This window comes from Melozone crissalis, unplaced genomic scaffold, assembly GCF_028551555.1.
Source record: "Melozone crissalis strain CALT ecotype California unplaced genomic scaffold, PUWL_Pcris_2 ptg000019l_1, whole genome shotgun sequence".
NCBI classification, from domain to species: Eukaryota; Metazoa; Chordata; class Aves; order Passeriformes; family Passerellidae; genus Melozone; species Melozone crissalis.
The window spans coordinates 5,251,591-5,265,870 of NW_026535797.1; the positions used below are offsets into that span (position 1 = coordinate 5,251,591).

At 40.7% G+C, this 14,280-nt stretch overlaps 1 protein-coding gene across 1 annotated transcript in view; it reads right to left on the reverse strand.

Moving 5' to 3' along the window:
• Positions 1 to 10,554, reverse strand: part of WDR11 (WD repeat domain 11) — a 37,219-nt gene extending 26,665 nt beyond the window's left edge. The window contains exons 1-8 of the mRNA XM_054277205.1: positions 10,415 to 10,554; positions 9,323 to 9,434; positions 5,876 to 6,029; positions 4,849 to 5,022; positions 3,648 to 3,834; positions 2,999 to 3,164; positions 2,667 to 2,781; positions 1,164 to 1,359 (exon numbers count right to left, since the gene is read on the reverse strand). Coding sequence (XP_054133180.1) covers positions 1,164 to 1,359; positions 2,667 to 2,781; positions 2,999 to 3,164; positions 3,648 to 3,834; positions 4,849 to 5,022; positions 5,876 to 6,029; positions 9,323 to 9,434; positions 10,415 to 10,500 — 1,190 coding nt within the window. The 5' untranslated portion in view covers positions 10,501 to 10,554. The remainder of the gene's footprint in view (positions 1 to 1,163; positions 1,360 to 2,666; positions 2,782 to 2,998; positions 3,165 to 3,647; positions 3,835 to 4,848; positions 5,023 to 5,875; positions 6,030 to 9,322; positions 9,435 to 10,414) is intronic.
• Positions 10,555 to 14,280: the final 3,726 nt, after the last annotated feature.

Genomic DNA, 14,280 nt, shown 5'->3' on the forward strand with positions numbered 1-14,280 from the left:
GGTACTACTGACATTTAAAAGAACTCTATTTCTTTTATGGCAGTAAGTTATTCATTTTATTCCATAGTACTTTGAAGGGTTATTGCAGCAGAACAGCCTTAATACATTGACTGGTCCAAGCACTGCATCACTTCCCACAGTATTCTGAGACTGCTCCAAATCTAAAATTCTAAAGGCTCTGTGTATAAAAACATTTTTTATGCCACCATATTCCAGTCACCTCCTGTGCAGCTTCATATTGCTCAGCGTCAAATTCACACAAATCCAGCAAAAAGCCATTCCTCTACTAAAAGTGTAGTTCTTTACAGACTCATTTTGGTCCTTACTGAAAGTGAGGGATTCATTCCTAAGGGAAGTTATATGGTCTGAAAAAGCCAAATGTTGGAATCTATAAAGTTAGAGGGTTTTTAGGAAATGGTTAAAAAAGTATAGGCTTCAAACTGAAGTTTTGTTATATGTCTCAACAAGTTTGAGAAGTTTTTTGGACTAAATGTTCTAATTGAAGCAGGGATTGTTTCTATTGTCAATTCTACTTGGCCTACTATTGGATTGTTTTTGGCTAAAGGCAACTCTTTCCATATATATTATATTATGATGAGTGAGTCTTTTATATTTTGGATTTCTATCATTTCTTCTATATTTTACTGGTAAAGCAAGGTATTGTTTCTTTAAATCTGAATTTTTTTCTAGTTTTTGATTAATGTATGACTAATTTGGTAAATTTAATGGAAAATCAAAATTGTCACTTTGATCAATGACAGTTTTTATGTTACTTTTACTTTTAACTAATACATTTTCTGGTTCTGAAAAATCATTAAATCTAAACTTTATATGGTTATATGGTCTGAAAAAGCCAAATGAGAGGAAAATGCTTCCCAAAAATGAAACAAAGAGTCAGTCTAACTTTTGTTTTCTTTGACCAGAGACTCAGTGTGGAACTGCCTTGAAAAAAAAAAATAGAGTACATACAGTTCCTGCACTTCCTCAAAGAAAGGGAACTGATCTGTGTGGAAGACATAACTTGTTCCTCTTCCTTCACTCACACACATGTACAGCACATGAAGCACTTCCAGGCACAGAATGATCACTCTAAAATACAATGAAATACTGAACACCACTTGGAAAAAAAAAGGAGCTTTGGTAAGAAAAATAAATGCCATTACCTGTTGCGCACATTTCTGCCAGAAATGCAGGATTTTAACTCCCAGATCATCACCCTGCCATCACTGACTACGAGAGCTGCAGCGTTCTCATTCACTGGGCAGCACACCATGCTGAAGGGCCTCACTGTTTTGGTCACCCTGATGGCATCGCACTGACTCCTTAAATCATACACCAGCTCCTGAGCTGGCTCTGGATCTGCAACACCAACAGCCCACAGAGAGCACAGAGTGAACAACATGGGATGGAGCAATCAACAGGGGGAAATGTGAACCACGACTGAGCACTTGGACTGAAATCCACGTGCTTCCTGTGCAACAATCAGGAAAAACAACCAAAAACAACACTCTTGATCTTGCTGTACACAACAAAGCTCTGAAAAGTTCTCCAAAATGTAACCATATCCATATATTTATATGTATATACTTTATATATAAATATCACAGAATCACAGAAATTCTAGGTTGGAAGAGACCTTTAAGATCATCGAGTCCAACCCATGTTCTAACACCTCAACTAGATCATGGCACCAAGTGCCACATCCAATCTTTTTTTAAACTCTTCAAGGGATGGTGACTCCACCACCTCCCTGGGTAGATGATTCCAGTATTTGACCACTCCTTCTGTAAAATACTTCCTCCTTAATTCTAGCCTGTATCTCCTTTGGCACAGCTTGAGACTGCGTCCTCTTGTTCTGTCTGTTATTGCCCGGAGAACAACAATATAATTTATATTTCTAAAATATACATATACTTTTAATATTTAATATATTATTCCATTTGAATCTTGAAAAACCTAAAACAATAACTGTTTCACAGCTGGGCAGAACCTGCTCTCCACACAATCCAAAACTCCAGGTTTATTGGTGAAGTTGGAAGTCAATGCAGCTCACTAGACATTAGTAAACTGCCCAAACCAAAATGAACAAACAGAATTCACTTTGTTTTCCCTTTTTTCCAGTCTCCACCACTACATTTAAAACACTATTCTTAGTAACATTTCATGAGACAAAGGTTTAATAATTCAGATTTTAATCTAAATTTAAGCCCAAATCTTAGGTCTAAAATCAATCTTTCCAATTGACCAAATTACTTCCAAAATCTTGTGTTTGCCTAAAAAGACATTTTTTCTTAAAGATAAAAAGAACACATTAATATTTTATTTAAAACATTATTGTACATGTGCCTATTAAGCTACTTACCAATATAAGTACTATTCAGCAATAAAAGGATATTCAGGATATTAATATATTTAATACAATTAATATAATCTATTTCATACTTAATATCAGGGAATTCAAAAGCTTTTTGAATTTATTTTCGGAATATGTTCTGGGAATTTGTTGTAGGAAAATACAGCAAAAATTTAAATTTAAATTCAACATATAAGAGACAAAACACTAGAAGGGCACTAGATTCACCATCCTGTATGAGGCATGATGGTCATTACTGGTGTTAAATTATTAATTAAAATGCATCAAAGTTTATTTTTGCCACAAAACTCACCTGGCTCCTCATGTGGAGTTGCAGTGAAGCTGCAGTTGGATCTGCGAACCCTCAGTGTGATACAACCATTTTCATGGAGGCAAAATAACCCATCCCTCTGGAAACAAGGGATTACCTGGGCAAGGAGATGCCTGTCAGATTGCATTTTCAAAATCTTACCCTTTGCAAAGGAAACCTTGCAAGGGAATCCACAATTCCTGATGTTTGAGGAAATCATTAAAAATTTTACCATTAAGGCAACACTTCCATGAATTTCTTCAGCAACAGGATTTGTGACTAAGGAAGTCAATTAATTGGAAAAAATAATTGAAAAAAATTGAATTCTACCTCACCTGTACGAAAGGCACCCCTGTCCTTTCAATGGCAATCACACCCACTGTCTGATTCACTTCCAAGTCAAGAATCAGAATTTCCCTGGGATACAGTAAGAGCATGTAGTTTCTTTTGGAAGGCAAATATGACAACTGAAGACAGTCATTGAGTGTTACAGATTCAGCACTGTAAAATCAGACATGAACTCTTATCAGGGTGTGTAATGAAGAGATCTAATTCAAAATAAAATTAGAAGTTTCATTTTCCCTGCAACTGCATTTTTTCATGTGATCTATATTTTGATCACATGCAACTGCAGATTTCCATTTCTCCGTCAGAGCAGTGCAAAGCACCACTGACTTCCAAAACCACATTCTGTTGACTTTTGTCTAAAATTACTCTGTAAATAAGATTACAGAGTAATTTTAACAATTTACACTTCATTCAAATGGAACAAGTGTAATTCCTGCACATCTCAAATCCAAAGCAATTCACTTAGGAACTGCACTGGCCGCCCTGACATTTACTGGCATTCATGGGAAATTACCCTCAGCCACTGCTTACCTCAATTTTACATCTTGTGTTTATTCCCTTACAGCCTTTAACGTCAGCACATTGACAGCATCAAGTACACAAAGCATTAACTGAGAAGAAATATTTGCAACCTACCTTGGTTTTTCATTACTGATAAGGATTTTGACTTTATCAAGGGCCTTTTTGGCCCCTGTGGCAGCAGCCAGCTTGTTGTGAGAAGGGCTGGAATGGGGACTGGAGATGTAAACTTTCTTCCCTGAGCTGGCAGGAGCTTTGGAAGGGGAGAAGTCAGAGATGAACACTATTCCTTCACTGGTGAGCACTGGACCAAGAAAGAAAAACAGCACAATTCAGCATGCAGTTTGATTGTGGCATTCCATTTTAATGAGGAGAAATGCTGCTAACTTGACTAATACTGTATCAGACAGAAAACTCCTAATTGTAGACAACCAGCACTTTCTAACGGAAAGAGCAGCAGATGATCCATTAAAATCAATTCATTCCAAAAAACCCTTAATTTTTATATTAAAAACTAAAGTATTTCTGGCAGAAACTCAGTTATTCTCTCTCACCAACTGTTTTTCCTTAAGATTCACAATGCAAATAGAAGACAAAATACACACTGACTGTATCACTATTTTTTGTTCTCATGCAGAGCATTGCTCAAATAATCACTAATTCACATTATTTATGTTGCAGCACAAAGCTCAGCTCTACAGCTGAAGTGTTTACAGAAGGTTGAATGATATGGCAGATAAAAAAAACCCAAATGACAAAGGCTGAAAACTGCACTTTCCCATTACAGGTCAGGAGTGATGAAAATAAATTCAAGAATAAAATGGTGACTCTCCTATTTCTCTCAGTTTCTCTCTGCTAAAATTAATAAATCTGCACTGCATCCCCTTCTGGTACTGATCTCACACTGAGTCCTCTAAAATCCTTTCTGTTGAAAATAACATTTATTCTTGGTCTACTCATCTCACTGGCTTCTCCCTCAGCACCCATCCCTTTTTAGCCTTTTATATTTCACAGGGCTCTCTATCCTTGGCTTCCTCCAGCTCCCTCTACACACTTCACATTTCCTTTTGTAAAGTCTCAAAGTTTTCAGATTTTTAACCTCCCCACTCATGCCTGCTTTCCCCCTTCCCACACAGCAGCACCTTCTGAACCAACATTCCACACTGGCCAAAGGCTCCCTTTGTTTTGACTTTTTATTGGCATTTCTGACACTATTTTCTCCCATCCAATACTTCTAATTTCAACATTTACATTCCAGTTTAACAATTTTCCTGCTCACACATATCCAGGCCCCACTGTTTCATACATATAAACTTACAAGCTAAATGTGAGGGATCAAAGGGGTCAAATGAAAAAGACAGGATATTTTCAGCATAACTTTTCTTCCAAAGTTTGGTGCCTGTGTCTGCATTCCACAGTACAATATAATTTGGTGGGTGAACTGCAAGCAGTAAATCTCTGGAAGCATCTTGATTCCACAGCCACTGCATGTCTGTCAAAAGAAATAGGGAACAAAATTACAAAATTAATATTTGGGATGGTATCAGTTTGGATCTGGACACAAATATCTTCTTCACTCTAAAACCTTTTAATCAGTTTTAACTCCAACGGTAAAATGAAACTGAGTGTAGCACTCAGCCCTTTCAGAGGTGGTAAGAGCTTTCCTTGGTTTCACAGAAAATAAAAGGCTCAATTTGGTCCAAAATGCTGCAGAAATCCTCAAATGGAATGGTCAGGACTTCTTTAAACCTTCAGTGAATCAGTGTCAGGAATAAATAAAACCCAATTTATAATGCACACAAACAAAAAGTGATGAAACTAAAATGAACTGTAGTCAACAAAAAAACTTTCAGTGGCCCAGTATGAGATTTAAAAAGTTGCATTTTCTTTCACAGGATTTATAAAACAGAATAATTACAAAAACCAAACAACCTAATTTTATAAGAGGGCTTTTACATAATAGATTTTAAAAGCCCACCAGGTATAATATAAGCATCATCACAAATTTTTTAAATGCTCCAAAAAACCCCAACTGCAGCTGAAGAGCAGGAAGATGTACTTGACATAGCAAATGTTATTATTGTAATCAATAATGTTCATAAAAACAGAATCAAATTTCATTTTTGTCACAAGAACTTGGAAAACACCACCATAATGAATTAAATCTCACAGCATTCCTCTGGGGGACAGTAAATCTTCCATTTACAAGCAAACACACAGAGGGTTAGTAATCCCAACAGGAAAATTCCCTGTCAGAACTGAGCAGTTGATAACAGGCAGGTGATGGATTTGCACACAAGGCTCCATAAAACAGCTCCCATTTCACCAGCAGGCGCTGTCCTTACCCTGGATGGGCTTTGAGTGCTCCTGGATCTCACAGCGAGCTGCTCCCGTGGCCACATCCCACACAATGATTTTCCCTGTGGCATCAGCAGAAGCCAAACGTAGGGAATATGGGGAGCCAATATTGTGGTGGTAATTCTCCTTAGCCCATTTAACCTGAAAATGAAGATGGGGATTGGTTAAAGGAGACAAATGGATGGCACAGACACCCTAATTCATGTTTTTCAGATCATGAACTCAATAAAAAAGCACAGTAACAGTTAATGCCAGCAGCACCTGTGACATACCTTTAAGCCACCATCACTTGTGTAAATTTAGGGTAGGTCAGCACTGTGTTGCATGACTGCATGGCTGATATTCCCCAATTACATAAATCAACAATACTTCTTCCTGAAGGTAACTACAGCAATCCAAACATATACATAATGTATATCAAGAATTTACTCAAGTATTTAGAGGAAATCAAATGGCAATGTTTAAGGTTCTGTGGGCACCCACAAACCTAAACCCACTGATTTCCAATCAAATGAAAGCTGAAAAATTATCATTCCATTTTTCTACACATCCTAAAACATGCAATTTTCCTAATCTGACAAATGTATTGTGGTATTGGTGAGGAAGGAAGGTTAGTCTTTAATTTATGTGTTGTCTCCTAAGAAAACAAAACCAAGTTATTGCTGACATTTGCTACATTTCTGGTTATTTTCATCCCATTGCCACCACTGATTTCCAGGTTCCACTTTCCAGTTTGGGGTTTCAAGCTGCACAGGCTTGTAAATTGGCAATACTTATGAGAAATCTGTGTCTGAAATCTGAAATACTCTGGCTACAACTCCTCTCAGATTGCAAGGGGAGGGATAACACTGACTTCTTCCTTATCTATCCCACATGTTTTTTGCTATCTGCTTTTAAGGGGAACTTCTGCCCCAGGACAGACTGCAGACAGTGGCAGAATAAAGAAACATTACTGCTAAACTTATAGCACTTCACCTGCTACAAAAATTCCACCCTGTGTGCTGTCACTGCCTGTCACAGAAAGGACACAGGACTTTCTGCAGATCCTGGAAATAATGACATTTAAAAACTGACACAGGACTGTCATCAGGCACCACTAACTCTGCACCACAAACCAGATTTGCAGCAGCATTCAGGGGGCACATTTGTGCTGCCCCTCTCAGAGGTGTGAGAAGGATCTGTCTCACAAACCAGCTGAATAAATTAAACAAATGTGACACATGCACAGCACATCATCTCTAACTCTATAAACTCAAAGTATGTTTCTACCAGAATCACAAAGAATTCTTTAGAGACTCTCCTCTACCTACAAATTTCATTTTTGCAATTCCTGCTTCCCTGCTGTTCAAGAAAGAACTACCCTTGGGGATATCTGCAGGTGGCTGTGTAAGTGTAATTGTAAAAACCCACAAAGCTATTTATTTCTCAGTTAAATGCATATTACTTCAAAGCAAATTCCAAGTCTGGAAAACATCCTTTCTCAAGGGAGGAGCTGTCACAACAAAGCTCAAAACAATAAAAAAGGAGATCTTTATATGACCAGCCCTGAGCAGAGCCCATGTGGTGCTCCCACCCCATGAATCTCTTTCTTCTCTGCAGTCCCACTGATCCAACAAGTCCCCACACAGGAGCTGACCACCTGCTAAAAGAAATTATTTTCTAGCAGTATTAGTCACTCTCTACTTGGCTTCAAAATACAGCAGAATCAGGAACCAGAGGTGATTTAAAAAAAAATTCATCATTTATACCACCTCATTTATAAAGCTTTATTATCACTGCTTATTAATGCATCAAAAAGGACACAAAGGTAATTTCAATCCTCTCATTCTTGTGATGGATTAAAAAACTTCTCTTGTAATTAGATTTTCTTCCATAAAAGTATGCTTTCAATACTCTTGGTAAAGGTAAAATCAGATATAATCCACTCCATACAACATCTTCAGTTCTGTGAATTCTGTGACTACAAACAGCATTTGGACAGATGGACAACTAACATGGATCCATTTTCAGGGAAGTTTTCACCGATTCCAGACAAAGTTACAACAGCCAAAGGAGAGGATGCATTTAAAGTAAAACAGCAAAATGGACTGTAAAGGGATTATGAAACAATTGGATTTTCTTTGTTTGCTTCATGACAGATGTGGTGTGATTTGAATTTTTCAGAGCTGAGGCACAGGTTTTTGGGGAGAAGATCCTGAGTTTGCTGGTGTGAAGCTCTGCTCCAAGGAGTTTAAGCCAGACTTACACAGCAGATTTCTTACAGCTCATTTTGGCTCTCATCATTTACAAACCCTTTAAAAAAATAATCTAGGAATTGAAGAAAATTTCTTAGCAATGTAAAGGTATCTGCAATGATCATGGCCCCATAACCATTTCCTATATAATGCCTATTTCTTCACATAAAGGGAATTTTTTTTCATTATTCCATCTCATTAATTAGTCATTTTCTTACAGTCTATTTCTGTTCATAAAGCTTCAGATAGTGGCTTTGAAAAATTAACTTATAAATTACTGGACTTCAGAACTTCTGTTCCTATTGAAATAATGTAACTTCTCAAAGCCAGTGAATGTAACAAAACTTTTTAAAATGCTATCACTGTGTGGATCAAAAACTAATTTTGCTACAATTTGTTACCTAAGATAAGCAAAAATGTTAAAGCAGAAGACCCATTCAAACTTCTTCTTCTACTACAAAAAGATCCCACTAAAAACCCCCCTACCTAAGACTCTATTATTCTTCATAAATTATTGACTTCTAATAAATACAGCACTTGTGCCAAGGAGCATCAAACACATCTGCCAGGAAAACCTCTAAACCCTAAGTGAAATCTGTCATTGTCCACAATCAAAGAAAAAATGAACCAAAGAAATACAACCTGTTCCACACTCACCCAAAGTCAAACTCTGCAATTTCAAGTCAAGGACCTTCAAAGGAAAGTGCAGGTACCCTGCACTTAAACTAAAATTTTAGCCATTTTATATCACTAAAATAAATGTTCAGTTCTGCCTGCTATTGCTCCTTTTCTACAGGTAAGAAAAGAAGGAAAAGTTTAAAAGTAACTTCCTAGACAAATGGTGCACTTCCACAACAGGGAGGATCAGAAAGGGCAGCAGCAGAGAGCTTCATCTGATATTTTGTAATGTTCCTCTTATGTTAACAGCTTTCCTAGAAACATGCTCTGTAATACTAACAAATGTTTCCAGATATTCTATTTTTTATACTCTGTATTTTCCAGAAAGATATACCATCAACCTCAACTCAAATTTCAGCATGCATGATGTGACTTAGCTGCAGAAGAGATCACATAAAATACATGTATTTCACATCAGTTTTCATGTCAAAATCACATCAATGAACATCATGTCAAGTGATTTGGAAGGATAACGTAAACACCAGGACCAAGTGATAAATAAATAAAGCAGGAACATCTCACCTTGACAACACTGGCTTTGTGTCTTTCCAAAACCTGCAAGGTCTGAGCAGAGTTGGCATCCACTACGAGCACGAGGGAATGGCATCCATAGGCAATCAAACCCTGCCAGCCCCTGGGAGAGCACAGAGCATCATCAACAGGGAAAACACCACAAAACCTCTTCACATCAGGAATGAGGGGGTTTTTGGTAAGCTGAATGCATGCTACTAGACACTCTATTTGATGTTTATCAGATGGTAAATACTATTTAGTAATATAAAAGCTTTATAAAATAATATTGCACTGTCTGCTGGAGCCCTGAGCCACCACAAAGCAACTCTTTGTGTCCATCTCAGAATCTTCTTCTAAGTTAAAAAAATCACATAGGAATTCATGAAGAGCATTCCCAAAATTTAGATGTAAGAACACAAGGAAGAAATATATTTGCATTGATATAAGTAATTGAATAACTTTTTTATTTATTACTTATTCATAGACGAAAAAGAAGCATGTCAAGAGTTATTTTAGGAACAGTAAAAATCAAGTGAGGCCTGTCTGACTTCAGAAGTTAAGCACAGAATCATAGAATGGTTTGGGTTGGAAGGGACTTTAAATCCCACCCAGTGCCACCCCAGCCATGGCAGGGACACCTCCCACTGTCCCAGGCTGCTCCAAGCCCTGTCCAACCTGGCCTTGGGCACTGCCAGGGATCCAGGGGCAGCCACAGCTGCTCTGGGCACCTGTGCCAGAGCTCAGCACCCTCATAGGGAACAATTCCTTCCTGGTATCTGATCTCAACTACTCCGCTGCAATGGGCACCCGGCAGGGGCTGGGCCGCGCTCGTCCCTGGGCACGGCTCTGCCCCTAGGCACGGTTCTGTCCCTGGGCACGGCTCTGTCCCTGGGCACGGCTCCGTCCCTGCCCCAGGCGGACAGCAGCACTCCCGGCCTCTCCCGGGCCGGATCCATCGCTATGCCGGCCGCGATTCCCACGGCTGCTCGGGGCTCTGCGGAGGCCGGACCAGAACCGAGCCCGACCCGCGGCTGCGGCCAAGGGACCGCGGGGGGACCCGGCACCCTCCGCCCGCCCGGCGCGGCCCGGCCCGGCCCTCACCAATCCGCCGCGCCCCGGTTGGGCGCGCTCAGGGCGCCCGTCAGGGTCCGCGCCGGCAGCTTGATGTTGACGGTGAAGCGCTGCATGGCGAGGCCGGCGGGGAGCGGAGCCTGCAGCGGAGCCCGGCGGGGCCGCCCCAGCCGCGGCCGCCGGTGCCGAGCCCGCGGCCCTGCCGGCACCGCCCCGCAGGAAGCGCCGCCTCGGCGCCGCCGCCGCCGCCCGCTCCGCCGGGGCCCCGCGGCCCGGGAACGGCAGTTCCGCCGCCCTGGCCTCCCCTGCCCTGCCCTGTCCCGGCCGGGCTGGGCGGTGTCCGGGGCCAGACGTGGGTCTCAGTGCGGTTCGGGTGGGCAGGGACCTCTGGAGATCACCCACGGCAGCGGCAGCCGGGCAGGTGGCGCAGGACGCGGCCAGGTGGGCAGGAGTGCCCTCAGGGAGGGAGATCCCCGCCCTCCCTGTGCAGCTGTCCCAGAGCTCTGCCTCCTTCAATGTGATGAGTTCCTCCTCACGCTGAGCTGGGACTTGTTGAGTTTTAAGTTTTGGCTGTCGCTCCTCATCCTGTCGCTACCGCTGAAGAGTCTGGCACCATCCTCTGGCACCCCTTAGAGATATTTGAATGCGTTGCTGAGATCCACTCTCATTCTGTAGCCCAAACACTCCCTCAGTCTCTCCTCATCAAGAGATGCTCCAGACCCCTCATCATCTTTGTGGCTGGACCATCTCAGCAGCTTGGTGCCTTGCACTGAGGAACCCAGGAGCTGACACAGAAGGGTTCCCCAGATCTGCCCCCCATGGCTGGCGACACAGTGTTGGCTGTGCATCCATGGCTGGGAGGGGAAGGAGCCGAGGGATGCCAGAGCCTCCAGCTCCAGGGATGCTCGTGCTCCTTGTCAGGCTGCAGCCTGGGAACCTCCCTGGGAAAAGGGCTCCCTGTCCCATCTCCAGCTGCTTGGATGCTGCAGGACAGCCAGAACATTTTTTTTCACCGTAGTGATTTCTGCTCCAAAGTACCTCTTCAGTGACAAAACACAGTCTGTCACAGCAGCACGCTTTGCAACAATCCATCCTCCAGCTGTCCCCAAGGTGTCACTCAGACCAGGTAAAGCCCCCTGGGATGACACATCCCTGTGCAGGAGCACTGGACATCTACACTGGAGCACACCAGGCTGCAGAGCATTGAGGTCAGACTCAGTAATCCCAAAGGTCTTTTCCAACCTGATTGTGGGATTCTGTGAAGCTTCTAAACCAATTTTCCGTGCCACAGCATTAATAAGATAACAAGAATTATGCACTTTCAAGCTCATTATTGAACATACATGGCTGTTGGGGTGCATTTTTCTCTTTGGAATAATAATTGTAATTGTTTATTTGTTATATTTTGTGGAGGAAAAGATGCCACTAGATGGCCAGAGATGGCAAGAATGTGATGTCAGCTATCCACTCTTACATTGCTGCAATGTCACTTTGTCACAGAAGATGCAGTAATTCTGATCCTCTTTTCCCCTCTGTCCATTCTAATCACAATTGAATTTGTGCAAGTGGGAACTCAAGAAACAACCTGCAGCTGATGCCTTTTTCCATTCTAAAGAATTCTCTTGAAGCACAGAACATCACTCACTGCCACTTCCAGGTCACCGTGCCATTGGGACTTTTTTCTTGAAACTGTCCCATCCCAAAAGATTTCTCTCTACTTTTGAAACTGAAAAATACCTTTTTGGAGAAGTAAAGAGCTTTTTTGTTCCCTTTTCTTTGTCATTATTTGAGGACTACATGCTCTGCACCTCTGGCGATCAATTTTGTAAGAGCCTGAGCAGCTACTAGCTTCATTAATTTTAGTTATTTTTGCTAATGGTGTGTTTTTCCTCTGTGTCCTTGGGCAGTGTTCTTCTGCTCATGTTTTTTGTTATTTTCTTGCTTTGTTGGATTTGTGAGAAGGGTCTTTTGCAACTTTCGTTGCACAATAGAAACAGAAGCTTTTCTTGACAGTTTTCAATCCATTTTCTTGACATCAGAAAACCAAGCAATGAGTGAAATGCCTGAAGGAAATAGATACTTCAAGGCAGTTGAAGATAAGGACAGATACCAGAAAAAGGGAAGCAAAAGAGGAAATGAAGGCTGTGTCACCAATTGGTTGGGGAAAAAAAAAGGATCTGAGTGGTTTTCAGAGTCAGATAGGGTGAAAATCAGGGTGCATGAGCCAGGTGAATACATCCTGAAGATTCATCAGAGAGATAGGGAGGAGATGAGGAAAATGTTTGTGAACAATGACAAGGATCATTGGAAGAGCTGAAAGGAATAGAAATGTGCACTGGATGAACTGATTCCACTCCTGATCCACAGCTACCCACCAACACTGAGTACTCAAACTGATGCACAGCAAATGGATGTGAACTAAAGATGTTCAGAGATGTTAAATTCTTTTTTTGGGGTGCTTAACTGGATGTCCTCTTTCACATCTTATTGTTAATTTAAACCACTGCCAAGCAAAAATGCAAAATACATCAAGGCACTTTGTTCTCTCACTCTTCTTTATATATAATGATAGACTTTTGGCTGCTGTAGAAAAAGCAAATCCAAGCTTTCAGCTGTTTCACTGCAGAGTCAGTAATACCATTAAACCCACTTAAACCTCTCAAGCACCCAAAATGTGATACACAGTGGGAGAGATTTCATTCCAGACAGCTCCAATAGTCCTCACTAAGGACATGTGGAGAATAAACTTCTGGGTGATCATAAAAAACATTTTAATAAATTAATGATTAAATAAATAATGAGAAGTACGATTCTACTTAGCTTTTGGCTCATGACTGTAAATGATTTTTCTGTGAGTTTGAACAAGAGAAAGTGGGACTGCAGTAGAGATGTGTGCAGTCTCCCTTTTAGGCTTCTCCTTTACACAGTAATTACTGCAGGAATATTCCTGTGAAAGCTTCTGGGACCTCTTTGATTTCCATGGCCTTAAGTTAGAGCTGCAGGAGCTCCTGGGATCCACTGGCAAACTTTGGATCCACGTTGCATTTCTTTATACAAACCCCAGTTTGACATGGGGCAGGGCTCTGTTTGCATTCCAAATCACACTGCTCTTGCCTTGGTGGTGTCAATTCAGCTCTCTGCATTTGAAGCTCCTTGAGTTTTTTGCTGCTTGAAGAGGGGCTGACTAAAAACTGATGCCATCCTCTCTTATCAGAGGTTTTGCACAGAGCAGGAGATTTGCACAGTTGACTTTTGCCTCACATTTTGGTTTTTTTCCTTTTTTTTTATTGCAAAGGGAATATATTTAAAGTCAAGATTCGTTTAATCACAGTCTAACTTCATGATCCCAGTAGAGATCTTTTTATTTCATGTTGTATTTTCAGAAGAAGATTAAATAAAAAGTATTGATGAAGGAGATTCTATTTCTGGTGTGTCAGAGTTCTGCTAAATTTAACACAAAAAATAAAACCAATATATGAATTTCAGAGTGTGGAATATTTAGCTTCTAGAACTCTATCAGCTTGATGCAAAACCAGATGGCTTTAATCAAAGACTCAAACACTTGTCTCCCTTTCCAAATGCTTTCAACTTCAAAGTTTAAAATTATCCAGAAACTTCCTTCCAAGTGAGCATGGTCTAATCCAGTTCCACTGAACCTGCTGGAGATGGAAATTTAAATTCTCAAAGGTGAACTATGAAAAGACCCTAATGACTGCCTGCAGTCTCATTTTTTTAAAGTTTCACCAAAGGAAAAATTTCTCAAATACTGTTGTGGGTTTTTTTCTGAAAATATTTTCCTTCCCCTTATATATTTCTCTTTTTCTAAGGGTCCAGAAAGATGATGAAGTGTAGAATTATTTAATTCACATATTAAAGCATGTGAATTGAATAATAGA